The sequence below is a fragment of the Diceros bicornis genome, chromosome 31, assembly GCF_020826845.1.
Source record: "Diceros bicornis minor isolate mBicDic1 chromosome 31, mDicBic1.mat.cur, whole genome shotgun sequence".
Classification (NCBI taxonomy): domain Eukaryota; kingdom Metazoa; phylum Chordata; class Mammalia; order Perissodactyla; family Rhinocerotidae; genus Diceros; species Diceros bicornis.
The window spans coordinates 2,218,978-2,243,569 of NC_080770.1; the positions used below are offsets into that span (position 1 = coordinate 2,218,978).

Sequence of the window (24,592 nt, forward strand, 5' to 3'; positions counted from 1 at the left end):
CTTTACCCGAGAAGTTACAAGGAAGCCAATTAAACTGCACGTGAAAAGATCCTCAACATCATTAGTCATCAGGAAATGAAAATTAAAACATAATGAGATACCCCTACCCACTTATTAGATTGGTGAAATGAAAAAGACCAACCGTACCAAGTGTTGGTGAGGATGGAATGCAAAACAGTGCAGTCACTTTGGAAAACAGTTCGTTAGTTTCTTAAATAAACACCTATCATATTCTCCAACCATCGTGGTCCTAGGTATTTGCCCAAGAAAAAAGGAAACACAACTCCATCCAAAGACTTGGACACAAACGTATTTTAAATCACTCATAACTGGAAATGACCCAAATGCCCATAAACACAAGAATGGATAAAGCCACTGTGAGACACCCATACAGTGGAACACAACTCAGGAATAAAAAAGCATGGACTGCTGATACACGCAGCAACCCAGATGAACCTCAGAATAACGACGCTGAGTGAAAGGAGCCAGACAGAAAGAGTACTAGTGGATGAGTCCATCTGTAGAAAATTCTAGAAAATGCAAACCAATCTATACCAACAGAAAGAGACCAGTGGGCACCTCCTGAGTGGGGAGGGCAGGAGGAAGGATCTCAAGGGCACAAGGACACTCTGGGGTGATGGATGTGCTTGCTATCCTAATGGTGGTGACGGTCTCATGGCATCCACACGTGTCAAGGTTTATCAGATCGTGCGCTATAAATACGGCGGTCTATCGCATGTCAACGATACCTCCGTAGAGCTGGTTTGGGTTTAAGTGAGCAGAGGAAATATGCTGGGAGCTACAGCGCCTTGTGTAGATCCAGGCACACGTGCTGCCATGGCAAACATGGGTCGGTCTGTCTGTCTGTCTGTCTGTCTGTCTGTCTGTCCGTCTCTCCCCCTTGGATTTCCGCTCAGGTGCTGCAAACAATCATCTAATCGAGGTCACTGGCTCCCAATTAGGTGCCTTGGTGGGTACGGACGGCCCTCCCATCCACTTCTCCAGCACCACCGACCCTGCCACTCCACACTCGCCAGGAAGAAGGGGGCACTGTCCCCCACTGTCCCTTTGACCCTTTAGGCTGTCGGCTCCGGGCTGAGAACCTCCACACCGTATGTCCCCATCTCACAGCCCGGAGAGGGGCGGGAATGTGTGAGGGCCCACCAGCAGCCTCGGAGGTCCGGACCCCACCACCTCCCTGAGTCTCTAGTGCACACCCAGGCTCCGGGGCCTTGGAGAGCCATGCCCAGCACGGCCCCTCTCTCAGGCCTACCCCAAACCAGAAAGGGGTGCAACCCTGGAGGCCCCAGGCCTGCTGCCTCCCTGCCACTCTTTCTCAAGAGGGGTCCAGAGGCCTCCAGAGGCCCCCTGAGCCCCCTCGGCTGCCCGTTTACATGGGGATCAGCGATGGAACCTTATGACGGGTTCTCTGAACACTGGGGAGGAACTAGAAAGTCTTACAAACTCCCCAGGATGAGAGGGTGTTTTCCCAATGTCCCAGAGCCACTAAGTGGTCTAACAGATGTCTTCATTACAGAGAAAGTCACCTCCAGCCTGAGGTGAAAGCAGAGACCCCGAGCACAAGGCGGGTGTTTGGGGAAAGTTCAGAGGATCTGGACAGCAGGGACTAAGTCTTGCTCACCAGCACCCTGAAAGCAGCGTGATCACGGGCGGTTTGTGGTCAAGGCCAGACTTTCACAGCAATCACCAGGCCCCGGAACCTCGTGGAGTCGCCAACACTGAAAAAAGAGTAGCAAACGGACCCCAGCCCGGCCCCCATCCCCAAGGACGGCGACACCCATCACCACCCTCCCCAGTCAGCTCCACGCACGGTCGGGGAGAAGAGACACAGGCCCAGCTTGAGAAACTGAAAATGAAATAAAGACACTCGCCCTTCCCCCAGGTCTCCCCACCAGACCCTGTTTTGAATGCACAAATTATTCTCAGCTCATCGTGCTCGGAAACTGACCAGATCATCGCCCGCCAGGAAAGGGGGCAGGCTGCGCCTCTCAGCACACACTTGACATTTTGTTCTCGTCCAGGCTTCCCGTGCTGACAGTTTCTGGATTAAATGTGCAAATGGAACGTGGCCCCAAGGGGGTCTCGCTCCTGCCGGCCCGAAGCTCCGGGCTGAGCGTGCTTGTGTGCACGTGTGCATGCAGACATGTGTATGTGCCTGAATGTGCACGCCACGTGAGTGTGTCCACACGTGTGTGCCTCCCTGTGTGCCTGTGCCCGTGTATGTGCCTGTGAGTATCTCTGGTGTGTTTGTGTAACCGCGGGTGCTGTGTCTGTGTGTGCCTCTGCACGCTCGCCTCTCAATGAGGCATCCGGCTGCACCGGGCACGCTTTCCCCAACCTGCTCCTTCAGCTGCCTTGACCTTGACCAAGCTGGGAAAACAGCTTGCAGCCACCCCGGCTTGGCTTTCAGCACAGGGTACTTCTGGCCCAGTGGTGGCTATGTCCACTTGAAAATGCAAATATGGTGCCCGTCACCGTGAGCCTCGGGCTGGGGGGCTCTGCTTGCAGCTGCCCCCCATGGGGAAGTGAAGCTGTGAAGGCCGAGGCCCGCAGTGCGCCTTCCCAGGCCCCAGGTGACCAGCAGGACCGCAGGATCAGCGCCTGCAGTAGAGGCCAGCTCATTTGGGGCGGGGACCACCGCCCCCAATTCCCATGACCCTAAAGATGCTTGAAGGGCTTCTCGGGCCTCTTCTGTGTTTATGAGTGTCATCGAGTTCTCTTGAGCCCCGCTGGGGCCCGCCCAGGGGCCTGGAAGGAGCTGACGGACAGTACTCCGGGCACACTGGGCTGGCCCAGGTCAAGGGCATCTCCCTGGGGGTCACCCACAGCTCCCTTTTCCCCGTTCGCCCCACCCAGTACACCCAGCCATCACCCAGTCTCATAACTGGGAGGTTGAAAGTGCAGTGGAAGGAGCTGCCGCGCCCCAGCCCTGAGGTCGGCTCAGTGAGGCAGGGGGCTGGGGCCTGGCTGCACCGGCCTGGCGGCCCCTCGACCCCACAAGGCTGCACTGAGACCCCTTCTTTCTGCCCTGAAGCCACACAATGACACACTTCAATGGCTGCACAGCCGGGGCCTCTGGTTTCCATTCTGCATGACCTGGGGAGGCAGAGAACGTGATTATAACCCATCTGAATGCAGTATCCTGGGGCGATTATTCTGGCACCTGCACAGCCTCCAGCCCCCGCCCAGCAACCAGCCACTTGGTCAGCCCACTCATCAGGGCGGCGACAGCTGGCGGACCCCACTGCGATGCGCCCCACGGCCACGAGGCCCCACCAGGCTCATCCTATTATCCCTGACGACTTCCCCAGGGCAGCACCCCGGGAGCCCCCACGTGGAGTGCCGTGCCAGGCCCCCGCCCAGCGACACGGCTGCCTGTTCAGCCTGAGCCCCGTTATGTTATGTCAGCTGTCACCCCGTGCTTAAAACAAGGCACTCCAGCTGGCCGGGGTCAGATGTAAAAATGAGGCCCCAACAAAACCCGGCCCTCCAGCGAGCCCGCGCGGGAGACCCCACTGAATGTGGCACTTAATGACGAGCTTCTTTCCAGCCCTCGGGCATAAAGGAAACACCTGTCCCACCGACGGCACATTCTAATCCCACTACATCCAGAACGCAGGAGCCCATGGGGCCCACAGTGGGACCCCCCCACAACGTCTGACTTTTGTCCTGGGCCTCAGGGAGACGCTGACAACGAGTGCTGCCCTGTTTTGGTGGGCGGGGCGGCGAGAAAACCCAGGAGCCGGGCCTGGGAGCGCCAGGAAGCGGAGACCTCCCTCATGGCATGCGCCTGCTAGTCAGACCCACAGCCGCAGAGAGCCAAGCGCCACGTGGGGACTCTTCTCTGGGGCTGGCTGATGGGTGGCCTGGGTGTGTGGGAAGAGCCCCCCGCCTTCCTTGTACAGTTGTCACCTTCTGGAAGGGCAGAGGGAGTCCTGCGCCTGCCCCTGAAGGGCCCTTCCTGCCGACACCAGAGGCTGAGCTGAGCTCCCCCACAGACCAGAGCCGGCGGTGCCCCCTCACGCCCACCAAGCCTGTACCCTGACCCGGGCGGCTGCATCTCCAGTTACCAACCTGGAGCTGACTCATCATGGTTCTGAAAAGAGGAAAAAAAAGGGGGGGGGCAGTGGCAGAGGTGGCGAATGTGACACCAGCCAGACACCTGGGCGTGTCGGGGAGAAAAATCTGGAAACCACACACCTCAGGTGCCAGGAGAGGCCATGGGGCCCGCTGAGCTGGCACCTGGGCGATCCCGGCCCCCGGTTCCTCCTGCCCCCAAGGGAGATGAGGCCGCCCCGTGTTTCTGCCCGGCTCCTTCCAGGGCCTGTGGACAAAGCGGAACAGGCTTCTGGGAAGAGGGTTGAGGAGACACGGGCCTCGGCCCGCAGAGCCCAGGGCAGACAGGGGTGCCGGCCAGGGGGATCTCCCCAGCACTCCTGGCAAAGCCCCCCGTCCGTCCCCTGGCAGTCAAGATCCAGCGTTCACCTTGCATCATGTGGCTTTATAGTTTGAAAACAGGAAATACTATGGAAACAAACAGTCAGGCTCGGCCTCTGGCGGTTCACGGAGCCTAGGGCGGGGCGGTGGGGCCCGGCCGGCCGGGCCCTGGCTGGTCTCAGGGCCCCAGGACCTCCCCTTGACCATCGTGGAGTCTCCCTGGGACCCGAGAGGCCCCACTTCCGGGCACAAGCCAGTGTCACCTCCCTTTTCCTTCAGGAGACACGGCTGAAACCAACGGCCCCCACAGCACCTGGGGAATCTGGAGAGGTGATCTGGTGGAGAAGCGGGGGGAACAGATGTCCCGCTTCCCAGGTGACCCGGGGGCTGCAGGAGGACGGCCCCTTGTGCCCCTCCATGGGCGGGGAGCACTGCCGGCTGAGCATGCCCCCAGGTTCCTCCATCCCAGGGGGGGCCTGTTCTTCCCTCTGCACAGGCCCCAGAGGACAGACATGCCCGGCTGCTGGGAGTACGGACCTCCCAGACCACTGGCCCGGGATCGGGTTCTGTGTTTATTAGGGAAGTTTCCAGCATTTTGCACACTTTCCTCTACCTCCTGCGCAAGCCCCCCGTGCCCTGTTCTGAACAGACTTGATGGATATGACAATCTGGCCTGCAACAGATAACGTGAGGCCCGCTGTGGGCTTCACAGAGGGTGTCTTTGTCACAGAAACGAGTCACCGTAGGACCCCTCCACACACAGGGCCGGCATACCCATGGAAGGTTCCGGTTACAGCTGAGGATTCCTGTTTTCACGGCTCTCGGCTGAGGGCAGACCCCGCATGAAGGAATGTCAGCTGTCCCCCTCAGGAGCAGCTGCCTCCAGGCCAGGAACTCAGCCAGCCCAAACCCTGCAACACCCCTCCTCGAGGATGGGGGACCCGGCGGGGTAAACTATGTCCCCCGTGGTGGGGACGGCCTGAGCCGCCGCCCTGGGCCCCACAAGCCGTGAGCCCTTGGATTCTTCCGGCTCAGACATCCTTGGGGGCCTGGGGACGGTCTCCTACATAAAGTGGGACAATGACGTTTGCCCCTCGAAGCCCAGGAAGGAGACCACGAAGAGAGGGCGGAAGTTACTCTCGATCTAGGAGGCCAGAAACCTTTGACACCATCACCGAAACATGCCACGAACACCGGGAGAAGCGATGAAACATGAACGTTGACTGGGGGTGGACAGAAGGGCCTGTGGGCGTCAGAGGGAGTGAGGAGGGAATGCACTGAGCAGAAGCCCAGGGCCAGGGGCCCCCGGGTTAGAGGGCTTTAGAAGTGGCACAGGCCGGCGTCCACAGAATCACCAAGGAGGGGCAGAGGTCCCCACCCACCTGCATGGGGGCTCTGGCAAGTTGGCTGAGTCCCCTTGAGGCAGCGGTTTCAAATTCTGCCTGGTGGCCCCTAAGACTCTGTTCGCAAACTCATGCAGGGACCCAGACCCAGGAGGAGCTGCGGGGCTGCCTGGGTCTCCCTCCACCACCCCCCCGGCTCAGCATGGATGGCCCCACAGTGGCCTGCCCCCACCAGACACGCACGGTTCAGGTCAGCCCCTTCCTCACCTGCCTGAGCAGCAGCCGTGGCCCCCCACGTCCACCTTCCACCCCTTCCCCGTCCTGGAGGCCGGCATCCCTCCACTCTGTCTCCCTGGGGTCAGCACCAGCACGGCCTCAGGGCGGATGAGCAAGAGATGCCCCCTTGCAGCCTCAGCCGGAGCTACCCTAAGTCCCGCCGAGCAGAGCCGCAGGCCACTCCACACCATCAGGCTGTGCAGTCAGCACCCGGAGCCCACTAGCTTCAGTCAGCACCGCCTGTCCCCTACCTGCCAGAGCCACTTGAAAAGAAATCCTGCCCTTCTCCATTCACCAGCACAGAAACATCCGGAACACGCACTACAGTTGTTTCAGGTGCTTCTTTAACTTTTAGTGTTTCTCCCCGAAACCAGAGAGGCTCTGGTCTGCATGGAAAGTCGGCTACCCAGGGGGGCGGCCGAGATCCCCTGCCATGCAGAGGGACAACCCAGAGCCAGGCAACAGTCCAACTGTGGCCTAGTAGAACACGTGTGTGCACACACACACAGGTGTGCACGCAGAAGGGAGCGTGCGCCCCTGCCTTCCAGCTCCCAGGAATGGGGGGTCAGACCCTCCCCTCACTCAGGCACTGGGCCCCTCTTACACAGGGCCCTGCGGTAAGGGTCCTGGGGGTGCAGACACGAAGCCTGTGTCCTGCCCTGGAGAGCACACACCTATTTGCACACAGGCCCTGGCACGTGGTAGGTGCTTAATAAATATTTACTGGCTGAACAAACATAGGAGAGAACACCCCAACCGGAGTCCACCAGCGGGGTGGACAACATTCTGAGGCAGGACATCAGAGAATGCCCGGGCGGTGGGAAGCAATCCTCACCACACGGCTCCCACATGCCGGGGACAAAGAGGCAGAGGGGCTTAAGGTTCTGCAGCAGGAAGATGAGGTCTTCCCAGAGGACCCTGCAGTCCAGAGGCGGAGGCAGGTGACACTACTGGGTGGGCAAGAAGGCATCCCAGGAGCGACTCTGCAGAAGCGGGCCTCTGTTGGATATGTAGGAGTTCACCAAGCAGAGAGGCGAGGCCTGAGTGAGGCGAGCAGCCCGGGCAGGAGTCGGCCACAGAGAAAATAAGACCTTGGGGTTTGTTAATGGAAAACCTGGGCCCCTGCCGGTGCCCTGACCTCGGGCAGAAGTGACTTATGTCACTCAGCCCCATGTGAGTCTCGGGCCCCTCCTGAGAGAAGCACATTGCAGAGGGCGTGCACACGGCGGGCTCTGGATGGTGGCAGCACCAGCCCGGACATGAACCCGCCGTCTCTACTGGAGTTTCAGGGACATGGGGAGCAGACACCGGAACCGTGTGGGTCTGCAGGGGCCCATGCTGAGTGTGAGTTGGGCAAGGGGACCAGGGACAGAGTCTGCACCTTGTCGCACAGAAATGGGGGACCCACCGAGGGCTTCCAGGGGCCCATAGAGTCCCCGTGGGGCCTCCTTGTGCAGCTGGGAAACTGAGGCCCAGAGAACCGCAGGGTCTCGTCCGCGCTGGGGGGAGATGCAGCTGGCGGGAGAGCCGGGCCAGGCGGTGGGGCTGAGGGAGCCTCGGCTGCGAGGGAGGAAGCCGCAGCGATGACCTCATCCCCCAGGCCTCTGGGCCGCGGCTCCCGGGGTTTTCAACCACAGGCAGGCAGGACAATTCCCTGGTATGCTCGCCACCAGAGGTGCGGAACACCCTGCGTCTGTACTGTGCCGCAAGTGCCTCTCTCTTTGTGTGGGATTTCGGGGGGGGGGGGGGCGGAGAAAAGTCTTCGATTTTAGAGACAAAAGGCAGCCCCTCACCTGGGCTGGGCAGGGTCTCTTACTGCGGAGGGGGGGATTTCTGCCACAGCGGCAGGACAGGGGTGACACAGAGGAGCCACCCAAACCCAGAACTCGCTCCCAGGGTGCGCGCACACACAGAAACGCAGGCACAAAGCCCGGACACAGACACACGGACGCGGACACGCAATTGCACACGCGTGCATGTGGTAATGTGCACCAGCAGACACACAAGCACACGCACACACACGCACACACACACAGGGCTTCCTCTGAATTCAGGAACCATGTCAGGAGCTGTCTTGGCAACCCCAGAAGTGGCCCTTTTCCCCGGGCAGCCACAGACAAGGCTCAGATCTCAGAAGCGCCCCTTAACAGTCCCGGGACAGACCCGCAGCCGAGATGAGATTCCTCCCAAAATGGCTTTTTCAGGCCCACCAAATATCCCTGGTTCAGCAGAAAGCTTAATCCCTCGGAGGCCGCCCTGGGGCTTCCTTACACCGAGCTGAGATAACAGCTTTCTGGCACCATAAAAGCCGAGCTAGGAAAAGAAATGAAGAAATATGGGCTCTCTGGGAAAACACAGCTTTGAATGACTTTTTTCCACCATTTAAACATCGTGCTGCTCTCCGCACCCTCGCGCGGAGCCCACCCTCGCCCCTCCGGGCTCGGCTGTGGTCTGGCTCCCGCGCTCGCTCCGCGCTCTGGGCCCTGGCCAGCGGCACCGCATGGGGCGGACAGCAGCGCCACCTGGTGTTCCGCGGCCCAGCTTCAGGCCGCCCGACTCCAGGGGCTGCAAACTCCTCTGCTTCTGAAGCCCACTCCCCACCCCCGCACCCGGGGCCCCTCTGCCTGGTCAACCCCTCCCACCCCTGCAGACTGAAGCCCCCCCAGGAAGCCCCTGATTTCTGCCTGCGCTCGCCCAGCCCACGCTGGAGGCTGTGAGCTGTGGGAGGGGTCCCTGCCTGTCCTCTCCACCCCCCCCCGCACCCTCCTCCTTCCCCTTCCCCTTCCTACTTCAGGGGGTCCCCTCCTCTGGGAAGCCCTCAGCATCCCTGCAGACACATCCTACCCCAGTCCTTCTTCACCTCGCACCTCCTTAGGGGCCCTACCCTGAACATAATTCACGCCTGCCCTGGAGGCTGGGCCCCACGGTTGCCTCATTCCTGCTGTGACCCCAACGCCCCCTTCCCCCTGTGGCCGTGACTCTCCAGTGGCAGCCCGACACAGCCAGCTCAAACCCATCTTGAAGGATCCGTTGCTACGTGGCCAATGATTTGGAAAGTCCTTGGAAACCCCAGCAAGGCCATCAGAAAGGTAAGTCTGAGGCCGTCCTGCCTACCCCTCCATTTTACAGGTGGGGGAACTGAGGCCCAGGACCACACAGCAACTGGGGGTGTCCCACGGGGGCAGCTCTGGGCACAAGGGCTCATAGGAGGCAGGTCCAAACCCCAGAAACACTCTGCTGGGCATGTGGGGTGAGCGCGGCCACTGGGCCCCCGCCCTCTGGGAGTGTGGAATGGAGCGAGGAGACGGAACCCACCCCCAGTGCCCCCGTCACACCCAGACTGCTGAGAAAAGAGTAGGGTGCGATGGGAGGGAGGGAAAGGGACCCCACAGATGGCAGGTCGGGGAGGGTGCACCAAGGCAGTGACGACCAAGCCGAGGCCTGAAACTGGACAAGAAGCCGGTCCTGTAACATGCCAGAGAAACAGCTGGGCCAAGAACAGAGCACATGCAAAGGCCCTGAGGCAGCAGGAGTGTCCAAGGGTCAGCAAATAGTGTGCTGGAGTGGAGGGAGCAAGAGAGGTGGAAGGAGGTGTGGGGGGCAGGGGTCCCTGAATGTGTGGCACTTTGGGGCTAAGAGAGATGCCAAGTTTATTCTAAATGCTACGGGGAGCCTCTGGAATGATCAGATTTTCGCTTTAGAAAGCCCTCCCAGCCAATGGCTGCTGTGTGGAGAGGGCACCTGGTGGGACATGAGGTGGCAGGGAGGTGGCTGATGTGAGAGAATGGGGGACAAGGGAGGAGGCACAGGGTCTCTGCCCTCAAAGGGGTGGAAAGGGAGATGGGACCCCAGTGGGACTGGGCTCTGCTCAGGGCAGGGGAGCTGCTCACTGGCACACCCATCCTGGGTCCCAGAGGGAGAGGGAAAGGGGTGCAGGACCATCCACCTCTCCCCTCCCCAGCACACACTGAGCTCTGAGCCTCAGCTGGGGGAACTGTGCCCGCAGTTCACAGAATGGCCAGCAGGGGGCAGGCAAACCTCAGAGATGTCAGGACAGCAGGCGGAGGGGGTGCCAAGGAGAAAGGGTGGTGGGCAGGGGGACAGCAAGGATGTGACACAGGCCTTCAGCCACCTCCCCCAGCTCTGGGCCACACTGCACCATGAAACCTGCGACAGCGAGCTCTATCTGAACGTGAGAAGTACTCCTGGCCAGTCCCAGAGGAAAGTGCAGGCCGGACCAGACTAGGTCTGAAGCCCCCATCCCAGGGCTGTCGTGGGGGTAGCCCCTCCACTGGTCTGGTTCCCACCCCCAGCGCAGGACCTGGGATCCCACGGGCACATCAGTGATGATTCCTGGCGGAGATTCACACACGAAGGAGCACATGGCATGTACGTGAGAGTCCCTGTGGGCTGGGCCTATGTGAGTTTGACCCACTCTCTATCCCACCCTCCCAGCTGCACCCAGAGGCGCTGCCTGAGCTGCATAAGGAGATGGTAAGTTCCCACCTGAACTCGGGACCCTTGGTGCTGACAGCTGCCTGGGTACAGGGCCCAGGAGGGGGCACGTGGTGCTCTTCACATCAACCCGGGAACCAGATGCTGTTGGAGCCACTGAAAACCCAAGAGGGAACCTCCTAGCAGTGGAGGAACTGACCCAAGACCCTCGGGGGGCCTTATGTGCTGAACTGTGTCCCCCCCAAAATTCATGTGTTGGATCCCAAACCCCCAGCACCTCAGAAAGTGACTGTACAAAGAGACAGGGCTTTTCAAGAGGGTACTAAGGTAAAAAGAAGTCATTAGGGGGCCTTAATCCAATAGGACTGGTGTCCTTATGAGAAGAGGAGATAGGTACACAGACACACACAGAGGGGTGACCACGTGAGGACACAGGGAGAAGACGGCCGTCTACACGCCAAGGAGAGAGGCCTCAGGAGGAACCAGCCCTGCCCACACCTGGATCTCGGCTGTCTAGCCTCCAGGACTGGGAGACAGTAACGTCTGTTGTTTAAGTTGCCCATCTGTGGAACTTTGTTCCGGCAGCCTGAGCAAACTCATATAGAGGGAGTGAAGCCCACCAAGACCCTGGTCCCGGGCCCCAGTTCTCTCCGTGGCCCCAGGGCCCACCAGCATGTACATGCAGTAGGAGGGCAGTCTTAGAGTCTGGGTCCCGCTCGGCAGGGTCTTCCTGGCCCCTTCCTGCTGCTGCCTCCTGAAGCCTCAGTCTCCAGCTGGATAAGGAGCTCAGGCACTTATCGTGAGGAGAGGACCTGAGGAGCAACCCGCAGAGCAGATGTGCTTTGTGGGGTCCAGGCTGGGGCTCGAATCACCGCATGAAATCCCAAAGCACCAGAGACACCCACCCCACTCCCCACTCTCCTCACCATCCAGCCCCTCCTCTGCGGTCCAGCCGGCGGGAAGGACAGTCCCCACCCTAGGAAGCAGGCGCAGGGCTGGGAGGGCACCTGGGAAGCCCACAACAGACAGAAGCGTGGCTCCTGCCCACCGCTCACCTGCAGGGGAGACGGACCCATCAGGCCTGCCCCAGGGCCCACCCAGAGCAGGGGTTTGGGGACGTTTCTCGCCAGGCCGGTGGCAGCCGACATACCGCCCAAATGCAGGAGTGGCCAGCGTTCCCCAGGGAGCTGCAGCCCCCAGGCCTTGGCATGGACCCTCGGCGGCTTCTGCGGGTTCCCAGGACCAGGGGAGGCGAGGAGGCAGGAGTACTCCATGACCCTAAAAGCTGTCCCTCTTGCTGGGATAGTGGCTGTCCTCCTTTTTGCCATTCATCCTGTCCCTACTCTTCTACGAGAAAGTGTAACCTGACAGGACAGTGAGAAGGATACACCGGGACCCTGGGGGTTACCAGGGAAAGCGAGAGGATCAACATCAGGGCATCCTCAGACATGACCCGCCCCCGGATGCAGGAAAGGCTCCTGACGAGAGTCAACACCGTCACGTTAAAACCGGGCCCTCATGTCGGCCTTGAAGGACACCTCCCAATCTGAACAAACACACGGCACTCCACCGGAGGCCGTCACGCGCCTTCAGGAGGAGCACAGGGAGCTGGCCCGCCCGTCACAGCCAGAGTGACAGACGGAGGCCAGCGCTCCCCGCCCGACCAGCAGTTCGCATCTGTTGGCTGAGTTCCACACCCAGAAAGCCCGAAAGGACCAGAGGAAAGACCACGGCAAACAAATGACAGAAGGTAGTGACGTCACAGGCTATCCTAGGGACAGAAATCCACGGTGTCCACGTATACCAAAAAAAAACCTCCAGAAAACAATGGAAGAGAAGACCCCGTTTGTGACGGCAATGAACAACTCTTATTATTAGGAATAAACTTAACAACAACTGTCTAAAGCTACATTACAAAACCATAAAACCGTCCTGATAAACCAACACACCACGATTGCAGGCAGGAAGACCCCATGCCAGAGGGATGCCAGTCTCGCCAGATTCATTCATCCAATACCATCCAACTTTTCCTGGGAGCCAGACAAGTTGATTGTAAAGGTCATCGGGAAGAACAAACAAACGAGACTTGTCAGGTAACCCTGAACACAAAGGGCCGTGAAGATATTAAATCACACAATAAAACAGATTTAGGACACGTATCATCAAAGCAGCGCGGCCCTGGGAGACGAAAGCAGACAGAGCAGTGCAGCTGAACCGGAAAATCCCACAGCAGATCCACTCACATCTGGACCTCTGGTTTACGATAAAAATGGCCCCTCAAAGAGGGGGGGGGAAGAGACTTCTGAAGAAGTGGCTTTGGGAGGACTGGAGAACAGGGGGACGGAGTGAGAGCAGATCTGTGCCTCATGCCACACGCCAGCACGTTCCCAACTGCCCTCAACAATTTAAAAACACAAGATTAACCCGTATGGGTGCTGGAAGAAATCCCGGATTGATTCCTCTGTAACCTCCGAGGGGGGGAACCTGCCTGTGAACTGAAATCCAGAAGCAGGAAGGAAAGATCAAGTCAATGCAGAGAAATAAAACGGGAGCTGTCGAGGGGTCAGGTCACAAGGCCAGGAGACCCAGCAGAACAGGCCCCTGCCCGGGAAGACACACCAGGCCCAGCGTGAACCCACGTGCGGCCAGCCTGGTGACGCTGGGAGGTGGCTGCAGGTGGGGAGTCACGACCCCTCTGCTTGTGTAGGCGGTGGGGAGGTTGTAGATGAGACAGAAACGCAGTGACAGAAAGACTGCGACGCTGCCCTCCACGGGCCCCACGCCCACCAGCCATCAGCACTCAGGCTGCCTCCTTGGGCCACGACCAGGCCCTGTACGCCGCCTTCTCCGCAGCCTCACAGTCAGGTCCCCTTTGAGGGGTCCCCACTGCCGTAAGGTCACGTGCACCCAGCACCCGGCCCAGCGTAAACCGAGGCTGATTCCTTCTCGGCTGCCGGCTCCCAGCCCTAGCCAGGGCCGCGCTGACCCAAGGCTGTGGGGGACCCGCCCCAGGCCCTGTCCCGGGGGGCTCACGGCGGTTGCCAGGAGGGGAGTCCTCAAACCCCACTCTCAGAGGGGCGGGGCTCAGATGGGCTGGGGGGAGGGGCCAGGGCCTGGCGCTGGAAATTCCTTCTGTCCTCACGCTGCCCCGGAGCACCTCCTCTGGGGCCGCAGACACAGGCAGCAGGGCTGAGAGCCTTGAAGGCCAGTGGAAGGAGCCATCAGTTGGCTGGTGGGGGGACACCCTGGGCAGAGGCGGGGGTGGCGGCTGAGACAGCTGCAGGGTCCGAGTACCAGCCATAATCCCGGTCAGGAGTCACCCAGACTGGGGCCACAGTGCAGGCTTGGGCAGGTCCCTGCTGACCACGGTCCCAGCTCCGCGTGCCTACATCGTCCTGCCCTTGTTTCTCAGCCCAGCCACCCCCTCCTCCAGGAAGCCCTCCCAGACCACCAGCCCCAGGTGTCTCTCATTCCGAGGCCCTCCCAGCCTGATGGTCACATCCTGGCAAGTGTGGGAGCCAGGGTGGGAGGGTCCCCACAACCCAGCCCTCCAGCATCAGAGCAAGCCCGTAGCTGTGGGCCAGCAGGGGCGCTCTGGTACAGGGTCATCGTGCAAGTAGGAGAGGCCAGGAGGCCCTCACTCCACCCACAGCCCCCAATCCAGGGCGGCTGTGACAGCTGTCTGGCCCCTCATGCTGCTACGTACCATCCAGAAGAGGGTCCCTGTAGCCAGGGTGACATACTGCTCGATGGTGGACAGCACACTGAAGATGAGGCAGGCCAGGACGATGAGGAAGCTGCGAGACAGGACGACACAGTGGTCAGCTCTCGTGGTCAGCTCCCATGGCCAGCCTGCCACCCCTCCCCCGCCACAGACACAAGCTCAGGCCCAGGGAGCCGAGGGGCTCAGCCACCACCCCCAGCCCACTTCGCCCAGCGGGACCAAGCCCCTTCCCTCCCCAGACATAGGAACCCAAAGTGCCACCCAAACCCCAGCGTCCGGCAGCCGGTAAGCAGACGTATGAGGTGCGGCCATCTGTCCGGCAGTGCTGGCACGGGCCGTGAAAGGAGGCGGTTCTGAGCACGCTACAGTGGGACGGACTCTCAAACATCGCGCTAAGATTGCAGACACTAAAGACCATGTATCGTGTGATTCCATTTGTCTGAAATGCCCAGAATGGGAAGCCCACAGGGACAGGAAGCGGACTGGTGGTCACCGGGGACCGGAGGGACCGGGGAGCGACAGCCAGTGGGTACAGGGTTTCCTTTTGGGGTGAAGAAAATGTTCTGAACTCAGAAAGTGGTGATGGCTGCACGACTCGGTGAAGGTCCTGAGAACTGCTGAGGGGCACACCTCGCGTGGGGAGCCCTCGTGGGCGCCTACAGCTCAGCACACAATATCGAACAGTATCCCATGTCTGTTTTCACCAGTGCTTCCACAGAGATGTCGAGGACACATGGTCACAGGAGCTCCTGGCCCCGAGCAGGGCGCCTGGTGGTTAGAGCACAGAAGCCAGCCTGCCAGGGAGGGAGGGCCAGCTCCCGCACCTGTTAATGGGGTGTCACCACGGTCCCCCGAGGGGCTGGTGGCTTGGGGCCTGGGCCGCTCTGACTGCTGTCTGAGGTGGCACCCAGGAGCTCAGCAAACGGAAGGCGGGCAGCCCCGCCCTGGGCCCACTCCCAGGCACAGCCCCCCAGTGCCCGTCTGCACACCAACACCACAGACGGCGGCTCTGATCACTCCCAAACCATCAAGATAAGGAGCCCCTGCTTCCTGAAGGGGGACGACCCTCCAGGGCCCCTCCCCATCCCCGGATGTCACGGAGCCAAGCCCCCAGCCCTCCTCCTGCCTGGTGGAGAGGGGACTCTTAAGGGGACTTCCAGGGGGCTTCAGGGTCTCCAGGCACCCTCTTGGCGGGTCCTCAGGGACAGAACAGCAGAGCGGCTGCAGTGCGGCCCCGGGAGACACAGATGTGGAGAAAGCTCCCTGGGCCCACGACACGGACTCCGGCCCAGCACCGGGAGCCCAGGCCCTCTCGCTACCCTGAGACCCTGCTGCTCCCCGGTGGCTCTCAATCCATTCCCCTACCCCCACATGCACACCCCGTGCTGGCCAGGAAGCCCTCGGGATCTCCCCCCACCAGCTCAGCCCCAGCCCACCCTCTTCAGTCATCCTCCTTCCCAGCCCTCCAGAGGCCGAGACCCGAGGGGAGCCTTTTGGGGGGGTGAACAAGACATGGGGCTCCCACCTCAGGAAGCTTTCCATCTCACGGGGACTCGAGCAAACACGGGTCAGGAGAGTGAGCGACATCTGGGGCCCGACTGCCCCTAGCACACAGAGCTCCCCTTCCACTGCACCAGCCAGGGGTCTTGCACGGCGCCACATCGCCCCAGCCCTCGCCCTGGAGCCCCTCAAGTCCTGCTCCCCAAGGGCTTCCTGCCAGCTGGGCCGCGAGGGACCAGAGCAGGTGCCTGCCAGCCCCGCTCCCCAGATCCCGAGTGCAGACAGGGCCTCAGAGGCACCGCCCACCCACTGCCCCTCTGTGGTCACGTGGCCCGGCAGGTCCCTCTGCCTCAATTTCCCCACCGACACAAGCCAGAGCCCACGGACACGTCCTCGCAGGGCTGTGGATGGCAGTGAGCAAGGATTCAGGAGCAGCCTGTGACTTGCCTGAGGCCTGGGCGAGCGTTGCAGGCCCTTTCCCTCCTGAGAAGATGGGCAAAAGCCGCCCGCCACGGCCTGGGAGTCACTCTCTGTCAGGCTACAGAAGCACTCCCAGGACCAACTGCCACCAACCGTGTCCCCTGCCCAGTCGGCACTTTACAGATAGCAACACGAACCCCCACAAGACCTCAGCGCTGGTGTCACACAACAAGTGCTACGAATGGGGAAACCGAGGCTCGGGGGCTCCACGCCTGCTGAGGCCACGTGTGACGAAACCACGGAGGTGACAAGAATGCACGTCCAGGGGAGACGCAGGACTGCGGGGGGGTGCAGGGAGGACAGTGCAGCACAGTCTCATCTCTCCCCAACCTCTGAGGTCACACTCCCCTGCTCTGACCCCCACCTCCCTCTTATGGACATTCGTGACCTCCCTGAGGGCCCACCCAGCTAATCCAGAACGCTCTCCCATATCCAGACCCTGTACTGAGTCACACCTGCAAAGCCCCTTTTACTGTGTAAGGTCACACATGGGTTCAGGGGTCGGACCACGGACATCTCTGGGGCCACCATTCAGCTGACCGATGGTCACCACTTCAACAAAAAAGGCGACACCAGAGTCGTGTGCCCGGTGCCCCACACCACCATCCCCAAGCCTTTCTGTCTCACACGTGAGGAAAGTGAGGCCCCAGGCCTGCCCGGACCCCACGGCCTCCAGGCTCCACGGCCAGGACGTGCTGGAAAAGTTCCACGTTCTCTACGTTTCCTGCCTCCCGATGCAGAGGCGGTCAGGAGAACTGACTCTCCAGGGCATCACGGCGGGCACCTGCTTCCCGCCAGGCCGCCCACGCGGCTGTGCTTTGGGCCCACGGAGGCAGCGCGTCTCTTCTGCAAGACCACAGACCGCAGCGCCCTTTAGACCCCGTGACTGCTGAGGGTCAGTTTTCAGTTCTTTTGCTGTCAGGGAGGCATCCACTTACTGTCGCTGTGTGTGTGACCTCAGCTACAGGACAGAAAGCAGTGGCTGGAGCCTGTTAGAACTGTGTGTCGAGTCAGAGCACAGGGGCCCCAAGCGAGGCCTTGGAAACATAGATCGGCTGCATTCACGGCAGCGCCTGGACCGCACGGCCTGGGCTCTGGCCACCAAGAGGCCTCTTCTACCCAATGCCCTGTGCCGGGCTGTGCTGGGGACACACAGTGAACTCGGGGTGGGCAGGGAGGAGGATCTGGCCAGAGAAGCCCCGCCTCTGGACAGACCTTGGCCGTCCCCCACAGAGGGTACATCAGGATGGGTGTCCTCACCCCGAGGTCCCAGGCAGAGGTGTGCACTGGGAGACCCCCCGGCGCAGACAGAACCACAGCAGAGGCTCTGGGCCACGGGTCCTACCCAAGAAGCTCCCCCCAGGCTGGCTGAGGAAGGTCTTCCCTTGAGGATGAGGGGTGTGGTGTTAATTTATATCTGCCTGTTGTGGCTTTTCAGCCTTGCTGCATTCCGAAGGCTACACAGTTCTGCAAACACTGGAATACACTGTGCTGGCTTCAGAAAGAATCACTTAACCGAGTGTGCTTCTGACTGCTCCCTCCTGTCCTGGGTGGGCGGGGAGCCTGAGAGACGCCGAGACAGGGTCCCTGCCCCTGGGGGCTCGCAGCCTGGGGTGCCTGATGCCCCCTCCTGCCACCATTCTATCCCAGCTCACGTCCCCAGCCTCCAAAATTCAGCAGCCACAGACCCCCAAGAGCTGGGAGACGGAGGCCCAGGAAAAAGGAATCTCCCCAGGGCGTGGGGAGCAGGGCAGGTGGAGAAGAGGGTGGTGGGAGAAAGGACACCGACCCCCACGGAGGCCACCTCAGCCCCCAAGGCTTCCTGACCAGACTTCCCCGGAGAGCGTGTGCATGTCTGCAGGAGGCAGCCGCTGCCAGAGGCGAGGGCAGCTCCATGCCCCAAGGGACAATGCCCTGCTTGTGCCCCTGCGGCTGGTCCACCTCAGGAGCTGTGATCGCAAGTGCCAGCCCTGAGGGACGCCCGGAACTTTATCGGACATCACGCCAGTATCTGTGGCAGCCAGGTGCCCTGCGAACAGGAAAGAATGCGGGAGCCCTGCCAGGGCTGTAGACGGGACCCGAGCAGAGGGTGCTCCGGGTGCAGAGGCAGAATGCCAGTGGCGGGCTCTGGGGGCCACAGAACCCCCTTCCCACGCTCCGGGCCCCCACAGGCACCTGTAACGGGCTGAGTCAGCCAGGCCTGTCCCCCCAGGAGGGGCGGGGGACGTGACTCCACCATGACAGCATCTCCAGCCCACGGGGAAGCATCTTCCAACCCCGGGATGTTTCCCAATGAAGTTTAAAAAGTAAACACACAATCCATGTGCAAAGAAAACAAGGACTGTTCAAGGCGCCCTCAGAACTCCGGCACGAAAGAACTCGGCCATCGGGCTAACGTGGGGGGTGAGCTCAAATCCAGGAGGCCCAGATGCAGCACCCGGAGCACCTCCGAGAACATCCGGGAGCCGTATTCGTACACTTAACTTATCAAATCGATGAAAATTACCTGAGTACTCTGAAAAGTTTTGTCGCTCCAGGGAAAATGTCATGTGTAAAAGGAGGAACCTCATGGACATGATGCTGAGTGGAAAGAAGCCAGACGAGAAAGGACAAAACTGTGACTTCACTCATATGAGGACCCAGAGGAGGAAGATGCACAGAGACAGACAGCAGGACGGTGGGGGCTGGGGCCGGCAGAGGGGCTGGGAGTCAGTGTTTAAGGGGGACAGAGTGTCAGTTTGGGAAGCTGGAAAGTTCTGGAGAGGGATGGTGGTGATGGCTGCACAACAATGTGAACGTGCTTAATGCAACTGAGCTGTTCACTTAGAAATGGTTGGGGTGGTAAATTTCATGTTATGTGTATTTTGCCACAATTAAAACATTTTTTTTTATAAAAGAAAAGGGAGTAAAGATGTGTATAGACCAGCGCTGCACACAGATGGCGTTATCGAGGCTGTAAAGGAGGCGGCGCAAGTTCAAAGACCCCCTGCCCCCACCCCCCCCACGGGACCGGCCGATAAACAGGCAAAGGGCTTGTGAGGCCGCTGAGGGCCCAAGGCCGCGCAGGGCCGGAATGTGTAATTTAGCAGATTAGGCACTGACGTCTAAACCGAGCCACACAGGAGGGCTTCTCTTTGTACAAAAGTCACCCTGCAGGTTCCAAACGCCCCTAACAAATGAAGGACACGTGCCCCACCAGCCCGGGCTGGTGAGCTCCGCGCCCTGGATGTGGGCACCCACGGGACGCCGGACTCCTGGAGGGGGCGGCCTCAGGTCGTGCCAGGGCTGGCCCTGGGTGGGGGGACGCCAAGGCCCCCACATGCCGGCCCAGCCCGTGGCCGAGACTGCTCTGGGTGGGGCTAGGCTGGATGCATCTCAGCTCACACCTTGGGCCCCGGGCCATGCTGGGCACTGCACACGGGTCCCCCTTCTCTGCCCCGTGTGGAAGATGCCACCTCACCTCACGCAAGGAAGTGGGGGCCCAGGGCGAGGCACAGTGGGTCCTGGGTCCCAGACTGGGGGGCTGGCCCTCCAGCCCAGAGCCCCCAGCCCTGAGAGGGCCCTGGAGTGTGGATCAAGAGGCCCAGCCACCAATGGGGACACCAACGCTCTGAGCCAGCAAGGACACGCCAAGGGCCACAGGGATAGTGAACCCAGGTCAGCCGACCCCAGGGCCCCCAACCAGCCTCAGCTGCAAGCAAAGACCATGCCGCTCCTTGGGCACGGGCCCTGCTGCCAGGGACCACGGGCCTCCAAGAGGGAATGCCGCACCGTGCCACATATGAGCATGAACCATGCGGGCATGCTGGGAAGGGAGGGGTCGGGGTGACGGGACCGGATCCTCTTCCAGCTTCTGGGGGCCCCAAGCATTCCTGTGCTCATGGCCACATCTCTCCAGTCTCTGCCTCCATGTCACGTGGACTCCTCCTTTGTGTCTCCCAACCGCTTCTGCGTCTTGTATGAGGATGCTTGTCACTGGATTTAGGGTCCGCCCGGGTACCCTGGGTCATCTCCTCTCAAGATCCTTCCCTTAACCACACTTGCAAAGACTCTTTTTCTCTATAAGTTCACATTCACGGGGTCCAGGGAGCCCGATATCTTTGGGGACCGTTATTCAGCCTACTACAATATATAAAGAGTATTTAATAAACTAACAAATTACGATGATAACTATTAGCGAATGTTCAGTGAATTTTTAAAAAGTCATCATTAGGTATCAGGTAAAAATATATATCAGGGGCCGGCCTGGTGGCACAAGCGGTTAAGTGTGCGAGCACCACTGCGGTGGCCCGGGGTTTGCCGGTTCGGATCCTGGGCGCGCACCGACGCACCGCTTCTCAGGCCATGCTGTGGTGGCGTCCCATATAAAGTAGAGGAAGATGGGCGTGGATATTAGCCCAGGGCCAGTCTTCCTCAGCAAAAAAAGAGAGGAGGACTGGCATCAGATGTTAGCTCAGGGCTAGTCTTCATGACAAAATACATATATATATATATATATCAGTGTCACAATTTTTAAAACAGTTCAAAATACATTCAGAGGCTCCTTTTCATCTTCTCCTTACTTAACTACATCTGCAAAGAGCTTCTTTCCAAATAAAGTCACATTCAGAGGTTCCAGGGGTGAGGATGCAGACACGGCTCTGGGAGGTCACCACGTGGCGCACTGCACCGGCCAAACCACATCACGTCGGGGAGAGAAAGGAGCTGGGGGTGCGGGGCAACCCCGGCCCACTCCCTCCCACCCCAGCCCCCTAAGGACCCCGCCACTCACCAAACAACCCTGACAGCCCCCTGCCCGTCTCCCCACTGCCCCTCTGCCTGCTGCTACACCCCAGCATCCGTTACCACCACACACTGGGCAGGGTCGAGGCTCGACTCACAGACCCTCCTGGGCCTCCTGGGACCAGGGCTCCGGGGCCGCCCCTCTCGCCCAGCCCCTCCCCGAGCCCCCAACACGCTCCGAACCTTGTTCAGCGGCTCTGAGCCTCATTTCATTAAAAGTTCACTCGGGCAACGCGCTCCACAGCCTGGAGACCACACAACAGGCAGCTGGGCGCGGCGGGGGTCCTGTTCCTGGGTCATTGTCTCCCGAAGCCCCCACGTGCACTGATTCCATTAAACAGATTCCAGGCCGCCCGGCAAGGAGCTATTAGGAGATTAAAACCTGCGTCCCTGCCGCCAGATGGAGGCTTTCCTCAGCCTCGCGGGGTTTCAGCTGACACTTTTTCTGAAAGTGATCTGGGCTGGGGGACCCGGAGACACAGGACCCTCACACCCAGTGCTCTGGCCGGCCCTCACGGGGCACCTGTGCACACAGCACCTCCCCAAAGGCTGGGTCTCCACCGCCCAGGGGTCTCACCACCTGGAGGCCACCACGACTGCACCAGAATCTACAGCACGCCCCCACTAGTCCCCCTGCCTCAGTCCTTCAATACCCACTGGGCAGCCGGGGCCATCCCAACAGGCCCTCCCCAACTAAAGACCCTCCAAATGACGTCTGCACTCCAAACCTGCCCTCCCAGGTGTTCCCCCCACCTCATGGGCCTGGGCTTCCCTGCAGGGAAACCTTCTAATGCCCCAGCTGAGCCGTGGCCCCTGCCCACGCCCCATCAAACCAGTGACCACCTGCTGCCTCCCCAGTAGAGCAAGGGCTCCCCAGGCGGGGGCCTGTCTGCCGGTGTCCCTTCTGAAGGCCCAGCCTTGGGCCTGGTACATGAGTGTTGAAGGTTTAGGTTGAAGTCAGGGGCTCGGTGAACAGAATTCTTGGTGCCGCCTCCTCCATGCAGGCGTGTACCAAGGTGTATCAAGAAGTGAGATCCTGGTGCTCCATTCTTTCCCTCCTCACCCTGCCCCTCCCCGCTCTACCCCCACGGGCTCAGCCAGGGCCCTGTAGGGCCTTTGGATGGACCAGGACAGGGCACTGAGGCAGCTCTCCACACCGCCCCCCCCAGGCTGCGTGCCAACAGTGCTGATGGTCAGGGCAGAAGGGAGCCTCCCAGGCTGGGCTCGGACGTGAGCTGGGAGCAGGCATGGCCACCCCAACTGCCGGGCGTGCATGACGACAGCAGCAGAGCGGGCAGGGTGCGCTGGGCAAGGGCTCCGAGGGCCCCAGTCCAGCTGCCCAAAGCAGCCCCTTTCCCATGGGCCATCAGACAACAGGAGCGTCCGCCCTGTGGGAGCTGGACCCACATCCTCTTTCCCTGCAGGCCCCATGGCGGCCCCCTAAGGATCCCCAGTTCTCAGCGGGTCAGAGGCCCCCCGCGTGGCAGGAGGGTGGGAAGAAGCTGTGTAAAAGCCCACCTTCTCCTGCCCACTCCAATCCTCACGAGAAGCAGGCCTGTCTTTCACCCCAGGAGAGAGAGGGAAGCTCAGAGAGGGCAAGGGCCTGCCCAGAGTCACACAGCACCAAACGGTCAGCAGAGAGCTGGACTCCAGGTCTACCCGACTCCAGCTCAGGCCTTCTCCCGCCACCCAGCGCCTCTAGGAAAACAGCAGCTCAGGGCTCAGCCAGGAGCGGTGGGGCCTCCGGGCCTGCCACCGCCCACCCTTGGGGGCTGCGCCTGACCCGGTGGTGCGAGGACGGGCCCCAGGCAGGCTCAGCCAGGAGGCTGTGAGATGTCCCGGCCCTCGGGGTCACGGCCATCACTGCAGCCACACTATGTGCACTTGGCGGGTGCCTGGAGCGCCCAGGACGCAGAGGCGCCGGTGCTGGCCGTGTGAGAGGGGTTCTCCCGGGAGACCCAGGGCCGCCGGCGGAGTGCACGCCCGTCCAGGGCCCGGGGGCCGCCGACGCAGCCTGGCGGCCAGGCCGGCCGGCGATAAGAAACCCTCGCAGGGTATATTTAGAAGGTGCCGGGAGAACGAACTGAAGTGACCCCCGGACAGAGGCCTTATCCGGGATGCAGGACGCACGTCATCTTCCCCGGAAGAGAACCTGTCTGGGCCCTCCTGGCGGGCAGCGGATACACCTGTGCCCCTCGCTGCACCGGGACCGGCCTGTGTCTCAGGGGAGAGCCTTGGCTTGTTGGCCTCACCCGGGCGGGACAAGACGGGCCCTCCTCTGCCTCCCCTCTGGGGCGAGAAGGTGCGACAGGTGGCCTGGCCTGGAGCCGAGGACTCAGAGTGGGTGGTGGGTAGGGCCCGGTGGGCTTCCTCACCCCAGGGCCAGAGTCCCTGCCTCCTTCAAATGGGGCGGCTTTGAAGACTCAAGGCCACAGGCAGGGCTCCCAGGACCCCTCACCCAGGGCCCGAGAAAGGAGTGAGGTGAGGAAGAAGGAAGGAGAGTGACCCTGGACCTGCCTGCGGCCAGGTCAACACAGCCCCACCAGTCCTGAGAGGGCATGGATTCTCGGGCTCATCCCTGCCTGGGAAAGTCCCTCCTCGTGTCTAGCCTAAGTCTTTCTTGCTGTGGTTTGGCCTCTAGCTGAAGGAAACCTCCCACCCCACTGTGCAGGCTTCAGCCCCACTCTGGGGGGCACGAGGGGTCCCTGAAACTGAGCTGCTGTGTGACTTCCCTGAGCCTCAGTTTCCCCACTGGGAAGCAGGAAGGCACCAAGGGTGCCAGACAGCCTGCACACGCTCAGTCGGGCCACCACAGCAGTGACCACCGTCAGATCGGTCTGAGTCATTCCCGGCACTGGCCCCAGCACCAGTGGCAGCCTGGCCGTGGAGCCAGTGGCAGCCCTGGGACCACAGGGCTCAGCAGGATGCTACCCAGCTCTTCAATCAGGTTAAAAACCACCACCAGCGAGAGCCTGCAGGGGAAGAGGGGTCAGCCCTCCCCCAGCCCTCGGTGGCTGCCAGCAATATGGCAGGGACAGGGGACAAGGAGGCCCACCCACCCCCTCACTTCTCCCTCTCCCAAGGAGGGCCAGGCCTGGAAGTGCTGGCGGCTCAAGGTCAGGGAGCTGAGCCGGTGTCCAGGAGTGTCCGCTGCTCCTCCCCCAGCCTCCCAGGTGGTACCGAGGCAGCAGCTGACCCTACAAGGAGCCGTGGGCGCCAGGCACTACCCCAGGGGCCTCCCCGCCCCGGACCGGGAGACTGAGGCCAGAGAGACAGCGCCAGCACCGGGCAAGCGGCTCACACCATGGGGGCCGCTCCCCACATCGATGGGCGAGAGGGTCAGCCAGGCCAGGCCATGGTGCCCAGCTGCTTGGTCAAGCACCAGTCTAGACACTTCTGTGAAGGTGTCTTTAGATGTGAGCAGACCCCTCTCCACGACGTGGTGGGCCTTGTCATCAGGCGAAGGCCCGAGAGCAAAGACTGAGGGTGCTCAAAGGAGAAGGAAGGAATGCTCCTCAAGACCAACAGAGAACCCCCCGCCCCGAGCATCCAGCCTGTCGGCCTCCCCGTTGAC

At 61.0% G+C, this 24,592-nt stretch overlaps 1 protein-coding gene across 2 annotated transcripts in view; it reads right to left on the reverse strand.

Moving 5' to 3' along the window:
• Positions 1 to 24,592, reverse strand: part of KCNQ1 (potassium voltage-gated channel subfamily Q member 1) — a 358,401-nt gene that overhangs the window by 289,562 nt on the left and 44,247 nt on the right. For both annotated transcript variants that reach the window (XM_058526148.1, XM_058526147.1), the window contains exon 2: positions 14,239 to 14,329. In XM_058526148.1, coding sequence (XP_058382131.1) covers positions 14,239 to 14,329 — 91 coding nt within the window. The remainder of the gene's footprint in view (positions 1 to 14,238; positions 14,330 to 24,592) is intronic.